The following is a 17,722-nucleotide window of genomic DNA, read 5'->3' on the forward strand; positions in this document are numbered from 1 at the left end:
AAGTGTTTTATTGTTGGTAACTGCTGGGGCAGAGGGGTTAATTTATATTTATTTAAATAAAGGTGATACTCCTCCAGAGTGGCAAAGCAGTGTGCTGTGTTCAGTCAGTTACACGTGCAGGAAGAGACGATTTCCTGGCTCATTACTAGAAGAGTACAGCTTTCATGCCTGAAACATATTGCTATTAGAGTACCAAATAAATAAAACTTTCTTCTTAGTTACATCAGTTTTTTCAACTAATGTTTGAATATTGTTTTTCCATTGATTATTCATGTAGTTAGTACTCATATATAGCACTGACATCTTCCGCAGAAGTTTACAGAGTAGAGAGTATTATCAATACATTATACTTTGAAATAATGCTAAAATGTAATTTCTGCACTTGAGAATATGATATAATCCGGGAAATGAAGCACATTGACTTTTTCACACTCTCTGCTGTGTTGCTTCTTAGTGGTATTTTTTTTGTGTGTTTAAGCACTTTAACACTTTTGTTAAGGAGGCTAAACACCTAGTGATATATGTGTAAATCAGTTAAGAGACAGATCTCTCTCTGATCAAAGAGAGATCTGTTGACTGTCCATACACCACAGGACGATTCTTGATCGATTTCATTATGAAATATCTCAGCATTGGCCGTGTGATGCAGCCTACGATGCCTGCCCCCCAAACAATGTAAATGTGCCCCCCATGTGGTGACCGATGTCCATTGTCTGGTCTGTGCGTCATCCTCACACGCACCACCAGGTGGTGCCATGTGTGCGACGTTACACTCAAGCAACTGGTGGCACGTGGGGGAGTCAGCACAGCTGAAGCAGGTGTCAATTCCAATGTACGGGCAAAGGGGGCGGGGGTGGCTGGAGGGTCAAACCATGCACCTGATCGACCATGTCTGCCCGAGATTTTCCAGCATGCTTGATCGATAAACTGAACCTATAGCAGTCAAACTGTCGAGCGGGTATGCTTGTTGCAGCACCTATTTTCATCTCATTTAATAAAATTATTGAACTGGATGGTCAATTGGGCCGCAATATTGCTAGATTTATGGCCAACATAATGGATTCCTGCAGTCTCATTTAAAGACGTGTGTAGACCAACTGGTTACAGAGAGTGTTCAAAACTTGTACACCTGATAACTTTTCATGGCCAAAAAATAGCAGTAAAACGTAAAAATGTGCAAAGGTATTAAATATAAACATAATTCCGATGTGATGCCCAATCTAACACTTGGTAAAGTTTTTCATTCAGCATATGTGTTGACAATAAAGGTTATCCATGTATTAATATAGATCATGTCAATTTTTTTTTTACTTGTTAAATTAGAGGATTAAAAATAATCATAGTTATGTTATCAGCCACAAAACTACTCTACTCAAAAGGAGCTATAAAGGAACAATTCCTTCATATGCCAAACACTAAATTATTTTTCACGTGACTCAGACTGGCTCAGAATGGATCAGCAGCTCAGAGTTCAGCATATTTGGAATAGAAGTTTGGTAAAAGGCACAAGTGGATCCAGCAATGCTCCACTTCTTACCTGCCTCGGCAAGCTAAAGCCTTGAACTCACCTTTAAGCAATGCAGCAGAGCTTGCCGTAAAAAGAGTCAGCCCATTTATCTCCATTATGAAGAGGATTATCTCCTAACTCTCCTGTGCTCGCCCTGACATTTTAGTGTGGATCTTCAAAAAGCCATGACCTCAGCCCAGGTTTAGGCTTTGGATACATCGTACCTTTGAAGAGCTACATTGTCTTATGTCTACGTGTCAGGGCAAAAGTGCTAACCTTCCATGACGACTAAGAACTGAATGAAAAAGATCAAAAAAACACTAAAAATGCCATGACACTATAATGGGAAACAATAGCATCTTAGATGCTATTAGCAGGGGAATTTTATCACTGCGTTATATGTAAAGGAACCAACTACACTGCAGAACATGTTCCATTTTCTTGTATTACAATTATAAAAAAAAGCTGTACTCCATATATCAGATATTATACAAGTGTGGCTGGATCTACACATACAGTAATCAGCCACAAAATTAAAGCCACTAACAGATTTAGTGGAAATCATTGGCACCTGTCAAAGGGTAGGATACGTTGGGCAACATGTGGACCATCTGTTCTTGACAGTGATGGGCACAGTGACTAATATAAGGGTCATACTATTATTATGTACTTATATGGAACTGACATCTTCTGTAGTGCTTTACAGATGCCAACACGAAACCTGGGTGAACATGTCAACTTCATGGAAACTGTCCTGGCAGAGATTCTGTTCTGGAATCCTAGTGCTGCAATGTGAGCCCCTCAGCTACCATGTCTCCTGACCTCTGGGACACTGTAACGACTATCTCCAGGACAACATGTCTTGTGGGGTGTTCCTGTGAGCCAGAGACAAGGCCAGGTTCAAGCACACCTCTATGATTTGTATAGGGAGAAATGGCTAGCCTGTCCAGCCTTAAACAACCCCCCCCCCCCCCCATAAAAAAATGTTTTAACAAACATGAGAGGTAGATAAAATGTGCAGGTTTAATTTACAATAGGTCTGTTTACATTAAAGCTATAAGGAATGAAAATAGTGTATTTTTTATTTGTTGCTCATTTTCCCTTTAAAATGCATAGTAAATAAGGTATTTATTTAAAAAACCCCTTCATCCACAAAAAGCCTAACTTGTCCTGAAAAAACCAAAACACAATTACAATTTAGGTGTGATAAGTAATGATAAAGTCAAAGTAATCAGAGCTGTGCTGAACTGTGAAAACAACCTCAGTAGTGAATTAAAGCATCCTTGTGTCAAGTTTGGGTAACCATGTCACCTATGAGAAAACATAGGAGTAAAACTTAAACCAAACCTGTGATTCGAAGAGAAGGAAAAATCAGATACTTACTATGGTAGAAGGAAGAGGCTTTCCACATCCTCCTCCAGATCAACAAAGCTGCCCAGGATCCTCTGAAGGTCTGCAGTCAGAAAAAGCCAAAACCAAGGGGCTTTGTGGGCACACTCAGTTGTCAGGCCCTTGTCAAGGTGGTTCAGGGGGTCCCAGCGCTGGAACAGCAAGTTGGAGGAGATGGGGGAACTCTATAGATTTACCAGAGGCTTCCCTCTAGTGAGGTAAGATCCATTTGGGCCACTTTTTTCCCTACAAGTATACTTTAATTGCATATGGGCCATAGGCCCTTATTCAATTCACTTTTCCTCCTAGGTTTTCTCCTAGGTGATATGTTCACACTTTATCAATAAAAAAAATGTTAAGCTACCTAAGCTACCAGCAAGCAATAAGAATAATTTTGACAGTACTTTTTTTACCTACTTTTGGTGCTTTAAAGAGACTCTGAAGCGAGAATCATTCTCGCTTCAGAGCTCATAGTTAGCAGGGGCATGTGTGCCCCTGCTAAAACGCCGCTATAGTGCGGCTAAACGGGGGTCCCTTACCCCCCGAAATCCCCTCCGTGCAGCCGGGGATCTCTTCCGGATTGAGGCAGGGCTATCCGCCGCAGCCCTGGCCCACGCGCGTCTGTCAGCGCGTATCTCCGCCTCTCCCCCGCCCCTCTCAGTCTTCCTTCGCTGAGAGGGGCGGGGGAGAGGCGGCGATGCGCCGCTGATAGACGCGACTAGAGGCAGGGCTGCAGCCGTTAGCTCTGCCTCTAGGAGCAGCAAAATCTACGACCAATTTGGTCGTTGATTTTGCGGGGGGGGGGGGGGGGTTGGGGGTGAAGGGACCCCCGTTTAGCCGCGGGATAGTGGCGTTTTAGCAGGGGCACACGTGCCCCTGCTAACTATAAGCTCTGAAGCGAGAATTATTCTCGCTTCAGTGTCTCTTTAATTGCAGAGAGCTGAAAAGTTAAACAGAAAATGAAACACATGGCCTGAATTCACTAAGCTTTATCAAACACTTTATCGAACGTTTGATAGTTTACCTCATGAGTAAAATCTAATTTTGAATTCTCTAAGGTGTCATAGTTTTATTGAATGTTTTATCGATAAAATGTTCAATAAATCTATAACACCTTAGTGAATTCAAAATTAGATTTTACTCATGAGGTAGATTATCAAACGTTTGATAAAGTGTTTGATAAAGCTTAGTGAATTGAGGCCTATATCTCCAAGGGGAAAACTTAGGAGAAAAAGTGAACTGAATAAGGCCCATAGTCACTTAAATCATCTACGGAAAGACAAATTGTTCAGACTTAAAGTTGCCATACATCAAGCGACTTTGGTAGCCGATCGATGAAAACAGTGCCGCCAAGAGCATGCCCAATCGACAATGCATACAGTTTCTGGTTGAAATTGGTTGCGTGCATCGATCGGACATGCTGCAAGATGTAGGGCCGACATGCTTAATCAGATGTGTGGCGGTGACGGCACACATGTGCCCACTTATACACCGACAACCACGTGGGTTAGCAAATTGCTGTCGCAGACAGGTAAAGTATACTGCACATTTCACATTATGGGGGACAGTACAGGGGGAGGCAAGGCGGCATCACTGGGCTGATTCCCGAGAGATTTCATGCTGAAATCGATCGGGAATTGGCCTGCAGTGTATGGGCAGGCAACAGATCTCTCTCCAATATGTGAGAAATCTGTCTCTTGGCTGATTTGCCTATACATCATCTGATGTATGGGCACCTTATGACCAAATGGGACATCACTGATGCAGGTGATCTGCAACTACAGTATATTACAGCATCTTGGAAATTTCATAGCATAATGTGACTGCAGCGTTATGATGTTGATTAACTATCAAATGAGAAAGTAGGTGATAGGTTAAGGACAGACTCCTCAAAAACATTCATGTCATAACGTTCTGAGCACATGGATCAACCTACCCTCCTCCGCTTATTATGTGTGAATTGGTGACTACAAAATGACACACATCCTCCTGATGACCCATAAACACAGTGTAGGGTCGTCTGTGAAGCCCACTGCCACTGGGACGCAGTTGGTAAGCTCGGATTTCTTCAGCCTGAGTAAGATATAACAAGTCGCCATCTACTTGTAACCAGGGCATTAAACTGAAAAAAAAAAACAAGAAAGAGATTTAATTAAATGCCAGGAAGCATGAGTAAGGGCAAAACAATTCAATAGTCATAAAAGAAAGACAACAGGAAAAAAAAAAAATTGTTTCCAAGACAGGCATGTATTACATCATGAGGCTTGGGAGGTTTTGGATAAAGCTGTTTTTTGATCTATTTAAAACAGGTAGGGTGTGGCCATTCCTATAGAGCAGACACGTAATGTAAAAACACAGACCTGCTTGATAGGGCAGGCAATCACATTTCATTCATTATCCCATGGATGAATTAATTGGCATGTATAACAATTAATGCTATATGTTCTGCAAAGAGTTTGTATGTTCTCTCCGTGTCCGCATGGGTTTCCTCCAGGCACTCCGGTTTCCTCCCACATTCCAAAAACATACGGATAAGTTAATTGGCTCCCCCTAAAAATTGGCCCTAGACTACAGTACTTACACTACATAATATAGACATATGGCAATGGTAGGGATTAGATTGTGAGCTCCTTTGAGGGACAGTTAGTGACAAGATATATATATATATATATATATATATATATATATATATATATATATATATATATATATATATATATATATATATATATATATATACACTGTACAGCGCTGCGTAATATGTCGGCGCTATATAAATACTAAATAATAATAAATAATAATAATACGTTGTTTCACATCTGTTACAAATTGTGGGTTCCTATTATGCAGAAATGATCCTAATAAGTTTCAGCCATCTTTTGTTCCACTTGTGAAGTCCTCTCTCTGGGTAGCCAACAGAACTTAGCAATGCAAGTCTAAAAACACAAGCTCATCGTTATAACCCTTGTTTTCTGTAATATACTGTATCTGCTGTGAATTCTTCTTTTCCCCCCCACTTACTGTATACTTACAATCACATCTAATCAAAAATAAATAAATAAATAAATATATATATATATTGTGAGGGATCAGCTGCAAATGGTGAGTACTCAGCGGGAGATAGCAGCACAGACAGGTGTATTTTCCAAAACAAACAACAGTTTATTGGACAGCAGGCTTCTTAAACAGCAGTCTTTTGGCAGTTTGTAAAGTACAGTTCAAATGAAAACAAAAAGGCCAGTCCAGGCCAGCAGCTTACATTCAGCTTTCAATATCAGGAACACACCAAACTCCATGTGCAGCCTGCACTTTCTCTCCAGAGCAAAACCAGCTTCCTGGATTCAAACGTGAAGTCTTTCTTAGCAGACTGTCAGACCTTGCTGGTCACACCCACTCTCTCTCCTCCTACTCCAGCCTTTCAAAGCTGCTCTGTTAACCCTGTGTGTCCTGACTCCAGCAGAAGCCCACATACACAGAGCAAACGATCCACCCAGGATCTGGCGACCAGATGCGCCCGCCCACTCTGCATCTGGTCAGCTCCGGACCCAAGTAAGGTTATTAACCTCTGTCCATGTGACAGACAGCCAAAACCTTTTTTATTCCGGAGCTGCTACTGGATGTAGCGTCTGATCCCAGGTGGAATGTACCTCCCATCCAACACAACCTGGGACAAATCGATTACCTCCTGGGTATCGACTTTGTCACATACTCCCCCCCTCTGTTCGATCCCGTGGGATCGGACACAGTCTGCGGCAAGACAGAATGCCCTTGATAGAGCATCTGCATTGCCATGCAGTCTTCCAGCTCTGTGCTCCACAGAAAAATTAAAGGGCTGTAATGCCAGAAACCAGCGCGTTACCCTTGCATTTTTCTCCTTGTTTTGAGACATCCATGTGAGAGGAGCATGGTCGGTAATGAGGCGAAAGCGACGGCCCAAGAGATAGTACCGTAGAGCCTCGAGTGCCCACTTGATGGCCAGACACTCCCGCTCCACGATACTATATCTTTCTTCGGCTGCGGTCAGCCTTCGACTCAGATACACAACTGGGTGCTCCTCTCCATTGACGATTTGGGATAGGACTGCTCCTAACCCCACAGCTGAAGCATCTGTCTGTACCAGAAACTCTTTTTTAAAATCAGGCGTGACCAAGACTGGACCCCTGCACAATGCCTCCTTAAGACCTTGAAAGGCTTCTTCAGCCTCCTGTCCCCATGGACCCATGGAGGAACTTTTCCCTTTTGTGAGGTTTGTAATGGGAGTGGCCAAAGTGGCAAAATTTGGAATGAACCTCCTATAATAGCCCACCAAACCTAAGAAGGTCCTGACCTGCTTTTTCGTGGTAGGCCTAGGCCAGTCCCTTATGGCCTCCACTTTCTGCACTTGGGGCTTAATCAGACCTCTCCCAATTGTGTACCCCAGGTAACGAGCCTCCTCCAACCCTACTGCACACTTCTTGGGGTTCGCTGTCAGTCCCGCCTTTCTAATGGCATCCAGGACCGCCTGGACTTTCGGAAGGTGGCTTTCCCAATCTGTACTGAAGACGACCACGTCGTCCAAATAAGCCGCAGCATACCGCTGATGCGGCCTGAGGATCTTGTCCATCATCCTTTGAAAGGTGGCTGGGGCCCCTTGCAACCCAAACGGCATCCTGACATACTGAAACAGCCCTTGGGGAGTCGAGAAGGCTGTCTTCTCCTTGGCTGATTCAGTTAAGGGCACCTGCCAATATCCCCGGGTCAGATCTAAGGTGGTGACATATCTTGCGGGGCCCAGCCTTTCGACTAACTCATCTACCCTTGGCATAGGGTAGGCATCAAATTTTGATACCTCATTCAACTTTCTGAAGTCATTACAGAAACGAATGGAACCGTCAGGCTTCGGAACTAGCACTATGGGGCTATTCCATTCGCTGTTGGACTCCTCAATAACCCCCAGTTCCAGCATTCTTTCTACTTCCCCTGCTATGGCCTGTCTGCGAGCTTCAGGTATTCTATAAGGTTTAAGGCGGACCTGTACATGGGGCTCAGTCACAACATCATGCCTGATGACTTGGGTACAACCTGGAAGTTCCGAGAACACCTCTCGATTCCGTAAGAGGAACTCTCGGACCTCCCGTTTCTGTGAAACAGACAGCGTCTCAGCCACCTGTACCAGCTCTATTCCACCCTTGGTGGACTCTTGAGTAACCTGGGAAGCTGCAAGGGCCACCCTCTCTTTCCAGGGTTTCAGTAAATTCACATGATATATCTGTTCTGGCTTCCTCCGGCCAGGCTGGTAAACCCGGTAATTCACCTCCCCGACCTTTTCAATAATCTCATATGGACCTTGCCACTTAGCCAAAAACTTGCTTTCAACCGTGGGAACCAACACCAGGACCCGATCCCCAGGACTGAAAGCTCGAACCTTTGCTGATTTATTATAAACACGAGACTGTGCCTCCTGGGCATGTTGCAAATGCTCTCTGACTAAAGGCATCACCGCTGCAATCCTATCTTGCATACCAGACACATGTTCAACAATACTTCTGTAGGGGGTGGCCTCTTGCTCCCAGGTTTCTTTGGCTATATCCAGAATTCCCCGTGGGCATCGCCCATACAACAACTCAAACGGCGAAAAACCTGTGGAAGACTGAGGGACCTCCCGAATTGCAAACATTAGGTAGGGCAAAAGGCAATCCCAATCTTTGCCATCCTTGTCCACTATTTTCTTTAACATATTTTTTAAGGTTTTGTTGAATCTTTCCACAAGCCCGTCCGTTTGAGGGTGGTACACTGAAGTACGAATCTGATCGATCTTCATCAGTTTACACACTTCTTTCATCAATTTAGACATAAATGGGGTACCCTGGTCTGTCAAAATTTCCTTTGGCAAACCTACTCTGGTGAACATGTGGAACAACTCACGTGCAATCACTTTAGACGACGTATTTCTGAGGGGAACCGCTTCTGGGTAGCGAGTGGCATAGTCCACTACCACCAGAATGTACTGGTGACCACGCGCTGATCGAACCAATGGCCCCACTAGGTCCATGGCTATCCTTTCGAAGGGAACTTCGATAATGGGCAAGGGGACGAGCGGACTTCGAAAATGGGGAGCCGGAGCACATCTTTGGCACTCGGGACAGGATTCACAGTAAGCTTTTACATCTCCATGTACCCCAGGCCAAAAGAATCGCTGCAGGACTCGGTCCCTAGTTTTTTCGGTACCCAAATGTCCCCCCAGGGCATGTTTGTGCGCTAGGTCTAGGACCATTGGGCGATACGACTTGGGGACCACGAGTTGTTCCACAACCTCACCCTGAATTTTACAAACCTGGTACAGCAAGTCTGACTGTACCGCCAAATGAGGAAATACTTTCTCAGCCCCGACCACTTGGGGTTCACCGTTCAACACCTTGACATTTTCCCACGCTTTTGCCAGCGTAGGATCCCTTAACTGGGCAGTCCCAAAGTTATCCCGAGACACCTCCAGCTCTGGTAGGACCGAGCCCTCAGAGGTCTCTGGGGATAACTCAGAGTCCCCAGCAAACACCTCCAAGGGAGAAAACATTTCATTACCATCAATTTCTGTATTATTTTTAGATTCCAGCTCTCTTGAGCCTCCACAGTTATCCCCTTCCCACAAGTTCCAGAACAGTGGAAAGTCCCTCCCCAGGATGACACTATGTGCCAAGTTCGGGCTCACCACTATTTCCTGAGTGGCAGGTCCACAGTTTGTTTCAATGGTGAGAAGGGCGGTGGGGTATTGTTTAGAGTCCCCATGAACACATTGTACTGTGACCCGACGATTCCCCAGCCAGGCCGGGTCCACTAAACTGGAATGCACCAGGGTCACCAAGCTACCAGAGTCTAAGAGAGCCTGGACAGTTTTTCCAGCAATTTTTACCACCGCCAAATGAGAGTCACAGCTTGCGATATACACAGGTCGCGCAAACAAGGACCTGCGACGAGTGTAATCGCACTCCATGGGTTCAACTGCCTGAGGACAGTTAGCGGCAATATGTCCCCACTCTTTACATTGCCAACATTGTACCGGGGATCGACTTCTTACCATTGTGCCTGGTCGACCTCGGCCTGCAGAGCTTGGCTCACTGACCACACCCCCCACAAAGTCAGCTTTTGTCTTACCAGTTCCCTGGGGTGCTGCCAGTCTCCGGGTAGCTGAGCGCTGTCCTGTGGCCCAAGCCAAAGAGTCCTCTGCAGCCAGATAACGTTCCAGCAGCGCAATTAGTTCATCAGCTGACTGTGGATCTGCATGACTCACCCACCTTCGCAAAGCCGGCGGTAGGGAGCGCAAGAAACGGTCAATGGTAACTCTTTCGACGACCTCCGGAGCTGTTAACTTCTCAGGTTCCAACCACTTCTTTACCAAGTGGATTAGATCGTGCATCTGGGACCTTGGAGAGCATCCGGCTGAATAGGACCACTGGTGAACTCGCTGGGCTCGCACCGCCGGGGTGACACCAAGTCTACGCAGGATCTCCTCCTTCAGCTTGTCGTAGTCTTTAGCATCCTCTAGGGCAAGGTCGAAGTAGGCCTTTTGAGCATCCCCAGTCAGGAACGGAGCTACCAATCCTGCCCATTGCGTTTTAGGCCAGGCTTCCCTCTCCGCTGTCCTCTCAAAGGTATGGAGGAACGCCTCGACATCATCATGGGGAGTCAGCTTCTGCAAGAAGTGGCTTGCGCGGATGGTGCCTCCACTGCCAGGTACCAGCAGCTGTCCCTCTTGGTTCCGAGCCACAAGTTGTTGCACCAACTCACTCACTGCTTTCCTGTCAGCCTCAGCAGTCTGACGATCGGCCTCCGCAGCTGCAGCCAGACTCTCACACAGGGCCACCGCTTGCTGCTGTACTGCCTCTGTATGTTGTTGCAGGGCTGTGTTTGTTTTCCGCTGCTCAGCATTAGCCTGTTGCAAGGCCGCATTCGCTAACACCAGCTGCTTCACCATTTCATCCATGCTGCTGTTCAAACTTTTAAATCTTACGCCAAACACACTGTCGCTGTAGGCATGCTAAGTTGCCCGCATCCGAGCACCAATTGTGAGGGATCAGCTGCAAATGGTGAGTACTCAGCGGGAGATAGCAGCACAGACAGGTGTATTTTCCAAAACAAACAACAGTTTATTGGACAGCAGGCTTCTTAAACAGCAGTCTTTTGGCAGTTTGTAAAGTACAGTTCAAATGAAAACAAAAAGGCCAGTCCAGGCCAGCAGCTTACATTCAGCTTTCAATATCAGGAACACACCAAACTCCATGTGCAGCCTGCACTTTCTCTCCAGAGCAAAACCAGCTTCCTGGATTCAAACGTGAAGTCTTTCTTAGCAGACTGTCAGACCTTGCTGGTCACACCCACTCTCTCTCCTCCTACTCCAGCCTTTCAAAGCTGCTCTGTTAACCCTGTGTGTCCTGACTCCAGCAGAAGCCCACATACACAGAGCAAACGATCCACCCAGGATCTGGCGACCAGATGCGCCCGCCCACTCTGCATCTGGTCAGCTCCGGACCCAAGTAAGGTTATTAACCTCTGTCCATGTGACAGACAGCCAAAACCTTTTTTATTCCGGAGCTGCTACTGGATGTAGCGTCTGATCCCAGGTGGAATGTACCTCCCATCCAACACAACCTGGGACAAATCGATTACCTCCTGGGTATCGACTTTGTCACAATATATATATATATATATATATATATATATATATATATATATATATATATATATATATATATATATATATATATATATATACACACATACATACACACACACACACACACACACACACACACACACACACACACACACACATATACAGGTAGCCCCACGGTTAACAAGCGAGCTAAGGACTGTAGGTTCCTTCTTAAAGGGACACTTAAGTCAAACAAAAAAAATGAGTTTTACTCACCTGGGGCTTCCAATAGCCCCCTGCAGCTGTCCGGTGCCCTCGCCGTCTCCCTCCGATCCTCCTGGCTCCGCCGGCAGCCACTTCCTGTTTCGGTGACAGGAGCTGACAGGCTGGGGACACGAGTGATTATTCGCGTTCCTGGCCACAATAGCGCCATCTATGCTGCTATAGCATATATTATATACCATATAGCAGCAGAGAGGGTGCTAATGTGTCTGGGAACGCGAAGAATCACTCGCGTCCCCAGCCTGTCAGCTCCTGTCACCAAAACAGGAAGTGGCTGCCGGCGGGGCCAGGAGGATCGGAGGGAGACGGCGAGGGTACCGGACAGCTGCAGGGGGCTATTGGAAGCCCTAGGTGAGTAAAACTCATTTTTTTTGTTTGACTTAAGTGTCCCTTTAACCTGAATCTGTATTTAAAGCGGACTCAAACCAAACATTCTTTTAATTCAAAATATTTAGTTGCACCGCTCTGACACATACAAACATAAATAAACACTCCTTCAAGCCTATGAGCATTTCAGTGCATGCTTTTCACCCTTCTCTTTTCATAACTAGGGTTATACAGGTGGCAGCCATTAGCAATTCCTCCATTGCCAGACACCACCAACTCCACCAGTTTGCCGGATTCTGTCCCGGCAATATGAAAGGAAGGGAGGGGTTCTCCAATAAATGTAAAATAATTTATATTTGTCATCGTGCAGCTGAAAAAAGGCTGCTATTTATTATTATAATTTAGAAAATAGATTTTATTTCTGAAATCTTGTATTTTTAATTTGGGTCCACTTTAAGTTAGAACACTGTGCCATATCTGCTCCCTGTACCTCCTCTGTGCACCCCTGTACTTCCACTGTCCCCCCTCTGTCATCTATGTTCCCCTGTACCTGCTCATACAAATTTAAAAGCCATTTTTCTTTGAATTATTTAGAATCAATTTTCTGAAATAATTTGTTTTGAGTTGTATCCACTGAATCACAGAATCCAGGCCATTGGTATCGGTGGGTCGTTCGTAAGCTGGGGACTAAATTTACCATTACGTTGTATTTAATATGTTATCAAAATGTCAATATTATACGTTTGTCGGCATGGTACTTCTGCCAGTCTTGCTCCATCGCGCATGCGCGGGCCAGCTGAGTCACAAAGCGCAACTTTGCCAAAGTGACAGGCTGTGCAGTGGGGAGGGGTCCCCAAGAGACAGCGCGGGAGCCCAGGGCCTGAAAGGGGCTGGAGGAAGCCCCAGGTAAGTATAAAGGTTTTCCATTTATTCATCTCAGGTATGCTTTAAGTTACGGCAAAGTGGTGACTGCTGAACGTTAGCTATCCCTTAACCACTTCCCAAACACAGTTTTTTCCCCTTAAAGGATACCAGATGCGAAATGTTGTGCTATCGCACCTCCCCGATCCTAGCAGCCAGCGCATCTTCACTCTGCGTGTGATGCAGAGCGCGAGAAAGGACATACTGCGCATGCGCAGTGCAGCATGTCCAGGTTAGAGGTCAAGAGTCATTGAGTCACCAAGGAGACTGGGAAGGATTCCAGGATAACGACGGCTGACAGAGGAGAACTGAAGGTGCGGTAAGTATTTGCTAAAAAAACCCTCTACCCACTGCATATTGATTTTTTGCCACAGCATTTCACATCTGGTATTCTTTAAAAACCAGAGCAATTTTCATATCATGCTCCTATCATTCATTTGCCAATAATGTATCGTTACTTATCACATCAAAATGATCTATGTATTGTTATATTCATCACAAACTAGGATTTCTTTGGGCGGTGCTTTTTGCTAAAAAATTATTTTATTTTATATGCATTTTAAAGGAAATAAATAACAAAAAAAATCATTATTTCTCAGTTTTCAGCCATTATAGTTTTAAAATAAAATGTGCTACGATCAGGGCCGCCATCAGAAATTTTGGGGCCCCTCACAAATCATCAGTCCGCCCCCCCCCCCAACCGAGAAATGTGCGTAGCCATTACATGTTGGCAGCGCTAGTTGGAGGCCTGCTGTCCACAAATTAATCACGAATAACCACGGTGGATACTCGTGATTCAAGTTAGCTCTAATTACCACAGCTGAGCGGCTAGATGCGGCGGGGTTAATTACCCAGAACGCCGCTCTCTGCCCAGCGTTTCAACGAGGTGCAAGTGTCCGAATGGACGCGTTGCAAGCCTCGATATCGATCACTTCCTCCTTCAAGCCGGAAGGAGGAAGTGCTCCATCATTTTTTTAGAACCTCCCAGTTTTATTTTCTGTTTAAAAAAGCTAAAAAAGTAGGTTTAATGCTATTGTCTCATATGGTAATGATTCAGCTTTTCCCATAGTCTCGCAGTTAGCAATCATGTGACCCCCCAACAAGACAAATTCAGCAATCATGAGGCCCCCAACAAGACAAATTCAGCAATCATGAGGCCCCCAACAAGACAAATTCAGCAATCATGAGGCCCCCAACAAACCATGAGGCCCCCAACAAGACAAATTCAGCAATCATGAGGCCCACAACAAATCATGAGGCCCCCAACAAGACAAATTCAGCAATCGTGAGACCCCCAACAAGACAAATTCAGCAATCGTGAGACCCCCAACAAGACAAATTCAGCAATCATGAGGCCACCAACAAATCATGAGGCCCCCAACAAGACAAATTCAGCAATCTTGAGGCTCCCAACAAATCATGAGGCCCCCAACAAGTAAAAATTCAATCATTAGGCCCCCAACAAGACAAATTCAGCAGTCATGAGGCACATAAATAGACAGCATTTCACATAAATGGGCAGAATGCCCCCTTATTATGGTAGACACCTCTCACCTGGATTCTGACAGGGACCCCCAGGTTAGGTAGTGAGTGACATGGAGCCCTTTAGGCAGTGAGTGACAGGGAGCCCTTTTAGGTAGTGAGTGACAGGGAGCCCCTTTAGGTAGTGAGTGAGTGACAGGGAGCCCCTTTAGGGAGTGAGTGAGTGACAGGGAGCCCCTTTAGGCAGTGAGTGAGTGACAGGGAGCCCCTTTAGGGAGTGAGTGAGTGAGTGAGTGAGTGAGTGAGTGAGTGACAGTGATGCCCTTTAGGTAGTGAGTGCCAGGGAGCCCCTTTAGGTAGTGAGTGAGTGACAGGGAGCCCCTTTAGCTAGTGAGTGAGTGACAGGGAGGCCCTTTAGCTAGTGAGTGAGTGACAGGGAGGCCCTTTAGCTAGTGAGTGAGTGACAGGGAGGCCCTTTAAGTAGTGTGTGAGTGACAGGGAGGCCCTTTAGGTAGTGTGTGAGTGACAGGGAGCCCCTTTAGCTAGTGTGTGAGTGACAGGGAGCCCCTTTAGCTAGTGAGTGAGTGACAGGGAGCCCCTTTAGCTAGTGAGTGAGTGACAGGGAGCCCCTTTAGCTAGTGAGTGAGTGACAGGGAGCCCCTTTAGGGAGTGAGTGAGTGACAGTGAGGCCCTTTAGGTAGTGAGTGACAGGGAGCCCCTTTAGGTAGTGTGTGAGTGACAGGGAGCCCCTTAAGCTAGTGTGTGAGTGACAGGGAGCCCCTTTAGCTAGTGAGTGAGTGACAGGGAGCCCCTTTAGCTAGTGAGTGAGTGACAGGGAGGCCCTTTAGCTAGTGAGTGAGTGACAGGGAGCCCCTTTAGCTAGTGAGTGAGTGACAGGGAGCCCCTTTAGGCAGTGAGTGAGTGACAGGGAGCCCCTTTAGCTAGTGAGTGAGTGACAGGGAGGCCCTTTAGCTAGTGAGTGAGTGACAGGGAGGCCCTTTAGCTAGTGAGTGAGTGACAGGGAGCCCCTTTAGGGAGTGAGTGAGTGACAGGGAGGCCCTTTAGCTAGTGAGTGAGTGACAGGGAGGCCCTTTAGCTAGTGAGTGAGTGACAGGGAGGCCCTTTAGCTAGTGAGTGCGTGACAGGGAGCCCCTTTAGCTGACAGGGATCCCCTTTAGGGAGTGAGTGAGTGACAGGGAGGCCCTTTAAATAGTGAGTGAGTGACAAGGAGCCCCTTTAGCTAGTGAGCGAGTGACAGGGACCCCCCCCCCCAGCCGCCGCCGCTGCTTTCCCTACCTTGCCAGCAGCGTCAGACCTCAAGATCAGCGGCGACCCGACCAGTAAGAGCGGGCGCTGGACACACCCGCTCTATATGCGGAAGTGACGTCACTTCCGCATATCAGTGCGGGCGCTGGGTCCTAGCGCCCGCACTATTGTCGCGGCCTGATCGGGGTCTGACGCGGCGGAGGCGGCGGCGGCGGCTAAAGGGATGGAGGGAGGGAGCAGCGGCCAGGGGGGGTTGAGCGGCGGCCGGGCGGCACCCGCCAGGGCCGCGGCGGGGATGGGGCCCCCCTGCAGGCCCGGGGCCCGTGACGGGAGTCACGGATGTCCCCCCCTGATGGCGGGCCTGGCTACGATATATAAAACCCACATATTTCATTTGCTTATTTGTCCTGGTTATTACAATCTTTAAATTGTATCCCTAGTACAATGTATGGCGATAATATTTTATTTGGAAATAAAGGTGTATTTTTTTCCGTTTAGTGGAATTTTTTTTTTTTTTATACAATTTCAATAATTACAAGCCCTTATTTACAAAAATAACAATAATATGCCCTCCTGACATACATATTACAAAGTCCCAAAGGCAACTATTGATGTATTTTTTTTAAACAATGTCATATTTTTATTTATTCATTTTTTTTTACAAGCGTTTTATTTTGGTAACTATGGAATAGGGGTGAAAGGGGATAAAATCAATAAAAAAGGTATATATTTTTCTATATAAATAGTGCATGTGGGTGCATTTTTACTTTTTGGCCAAAAGATAGCGCTACACTTAATTCCCGAGTACTGTAAACAGTACACAGAAGTGTTACGTGTAACCGTTTTACTTTCCTTTTGTAAACGAGTGCCAGTGTCTCACTGACGATCTAAACCATGCCATTATTTTTACAGAAATAACAGGACTAGATGATCAGCTGATTGACACCTTTATAAACCAGGCACAATGGGGTACACTGTTATTCCATATCCAACTCTCGGCTGGGTTCTGAGTGCTTTATGGTAGTGGAGGTGGGTTTGGTCAGATAGGTAATTGTGTACTGGGGCGTATCCCATTTAAATTAGCTATTTAGTACTTGGTAGGAAAACCTCTAAATGGAAAAGTTAATGTATCCAGAAAGGCTGCATTGGCAATGTTGGGAAGAGATGAAGTGTTTATCTCATTTCACACTTTCAAATAAGCAATAAATGCAGACACACACCTCTAACTCCCTGTGCGGTTTACAGTAAAGTAGGCCCGTATGTGTTTGTATGAAGGGTTATTCCATGTTTCAGAAATGTAACAGTAAATAACTGAGGCTTCTTTTGTGAACATTGTTGGCTTGGATGGTGTTTAAATATTTCTACATAGTTGCTGCTGCTAAAGAATGAAAGAATTTAGCATTGAAAACAGAGTGAGGTTCACAACGCTCCAGTTTCAGTCTGTGCACGGCATATGAGCACTGCCTGTCTATAGATCGTCACTACTAGATGAAACAAAAAAACAAAAACAAAAAAAAGTAGTTGGGTTGTTTTTAACGCTCCAGCTTTACTTTACTTCTTTTTTTCTTTGTAAGAAACTGTCAAGTAATCACTGGAAATCTTACCAAAGTGAAGACACATTGAACTCCTCTAAATCAAATGAAGATCTGGGTAATTTTTTTGCACCTCATAGTCCCATTTCTGAACCAGACAATTTGGGTGCGATCGATGCCGGGTAAAGTTGAGCCCCGTCATAAGCACCTATGCAAAAAACAGCTACAGCCAGAAATTTGGGCACAGGAGGTACGCTCCTAAAAAAACGGCAGGAGTTAGAGGCACCTGCAAAAATTACGGTGGTAGAGTTCCACTACAGTGTAGCAGAACATTGCAGAAAAGGCAGAGGGCATGTTGGGAACAGTAATTCACCGGAGTTCGGCTACACT

General features: G+C 45.8%; 1 protein-coding gene across 1 annotated transcript in view; it reads right to left on the reverse strand.

Annotated features, from left to right (window-relative positions):
- Positions 1 to 17,722, reverse strand: part of FBXW4 (F-box and WD repeat domain containing 4) — a 257,632-nt gene that overhangs the window by 185,946 nt on the left and 53,964 nt on the right. Inside the window, exon 3 of the mRNA XM_068255667.1 lies at positions 4,833 to 5,018. Within this exon, the coding sequence (XP_068111768.1) occupies positions 4,833 to 5,018 (186 nt within the window). The remainder of the gene's footprint in view (positions 1 to 4,832; positions 5,019 to 17,722) is intronic.

This window comes from Hyperolius riggenbachi, chromosome 10, assembly GCF_040937935.1.
Source record: "Hyperolius riggenbachi isolate aHypRig1 chromosome 10, aHypRig1.pri, whole genome shotgun sequence".
Taxonomy (NCBI): Eukaryota; Metazoa; Chordata; class Amphibia; order Anura; family Hyperoliidae; genus Hyperolius; species Hyperolius riggenbachi.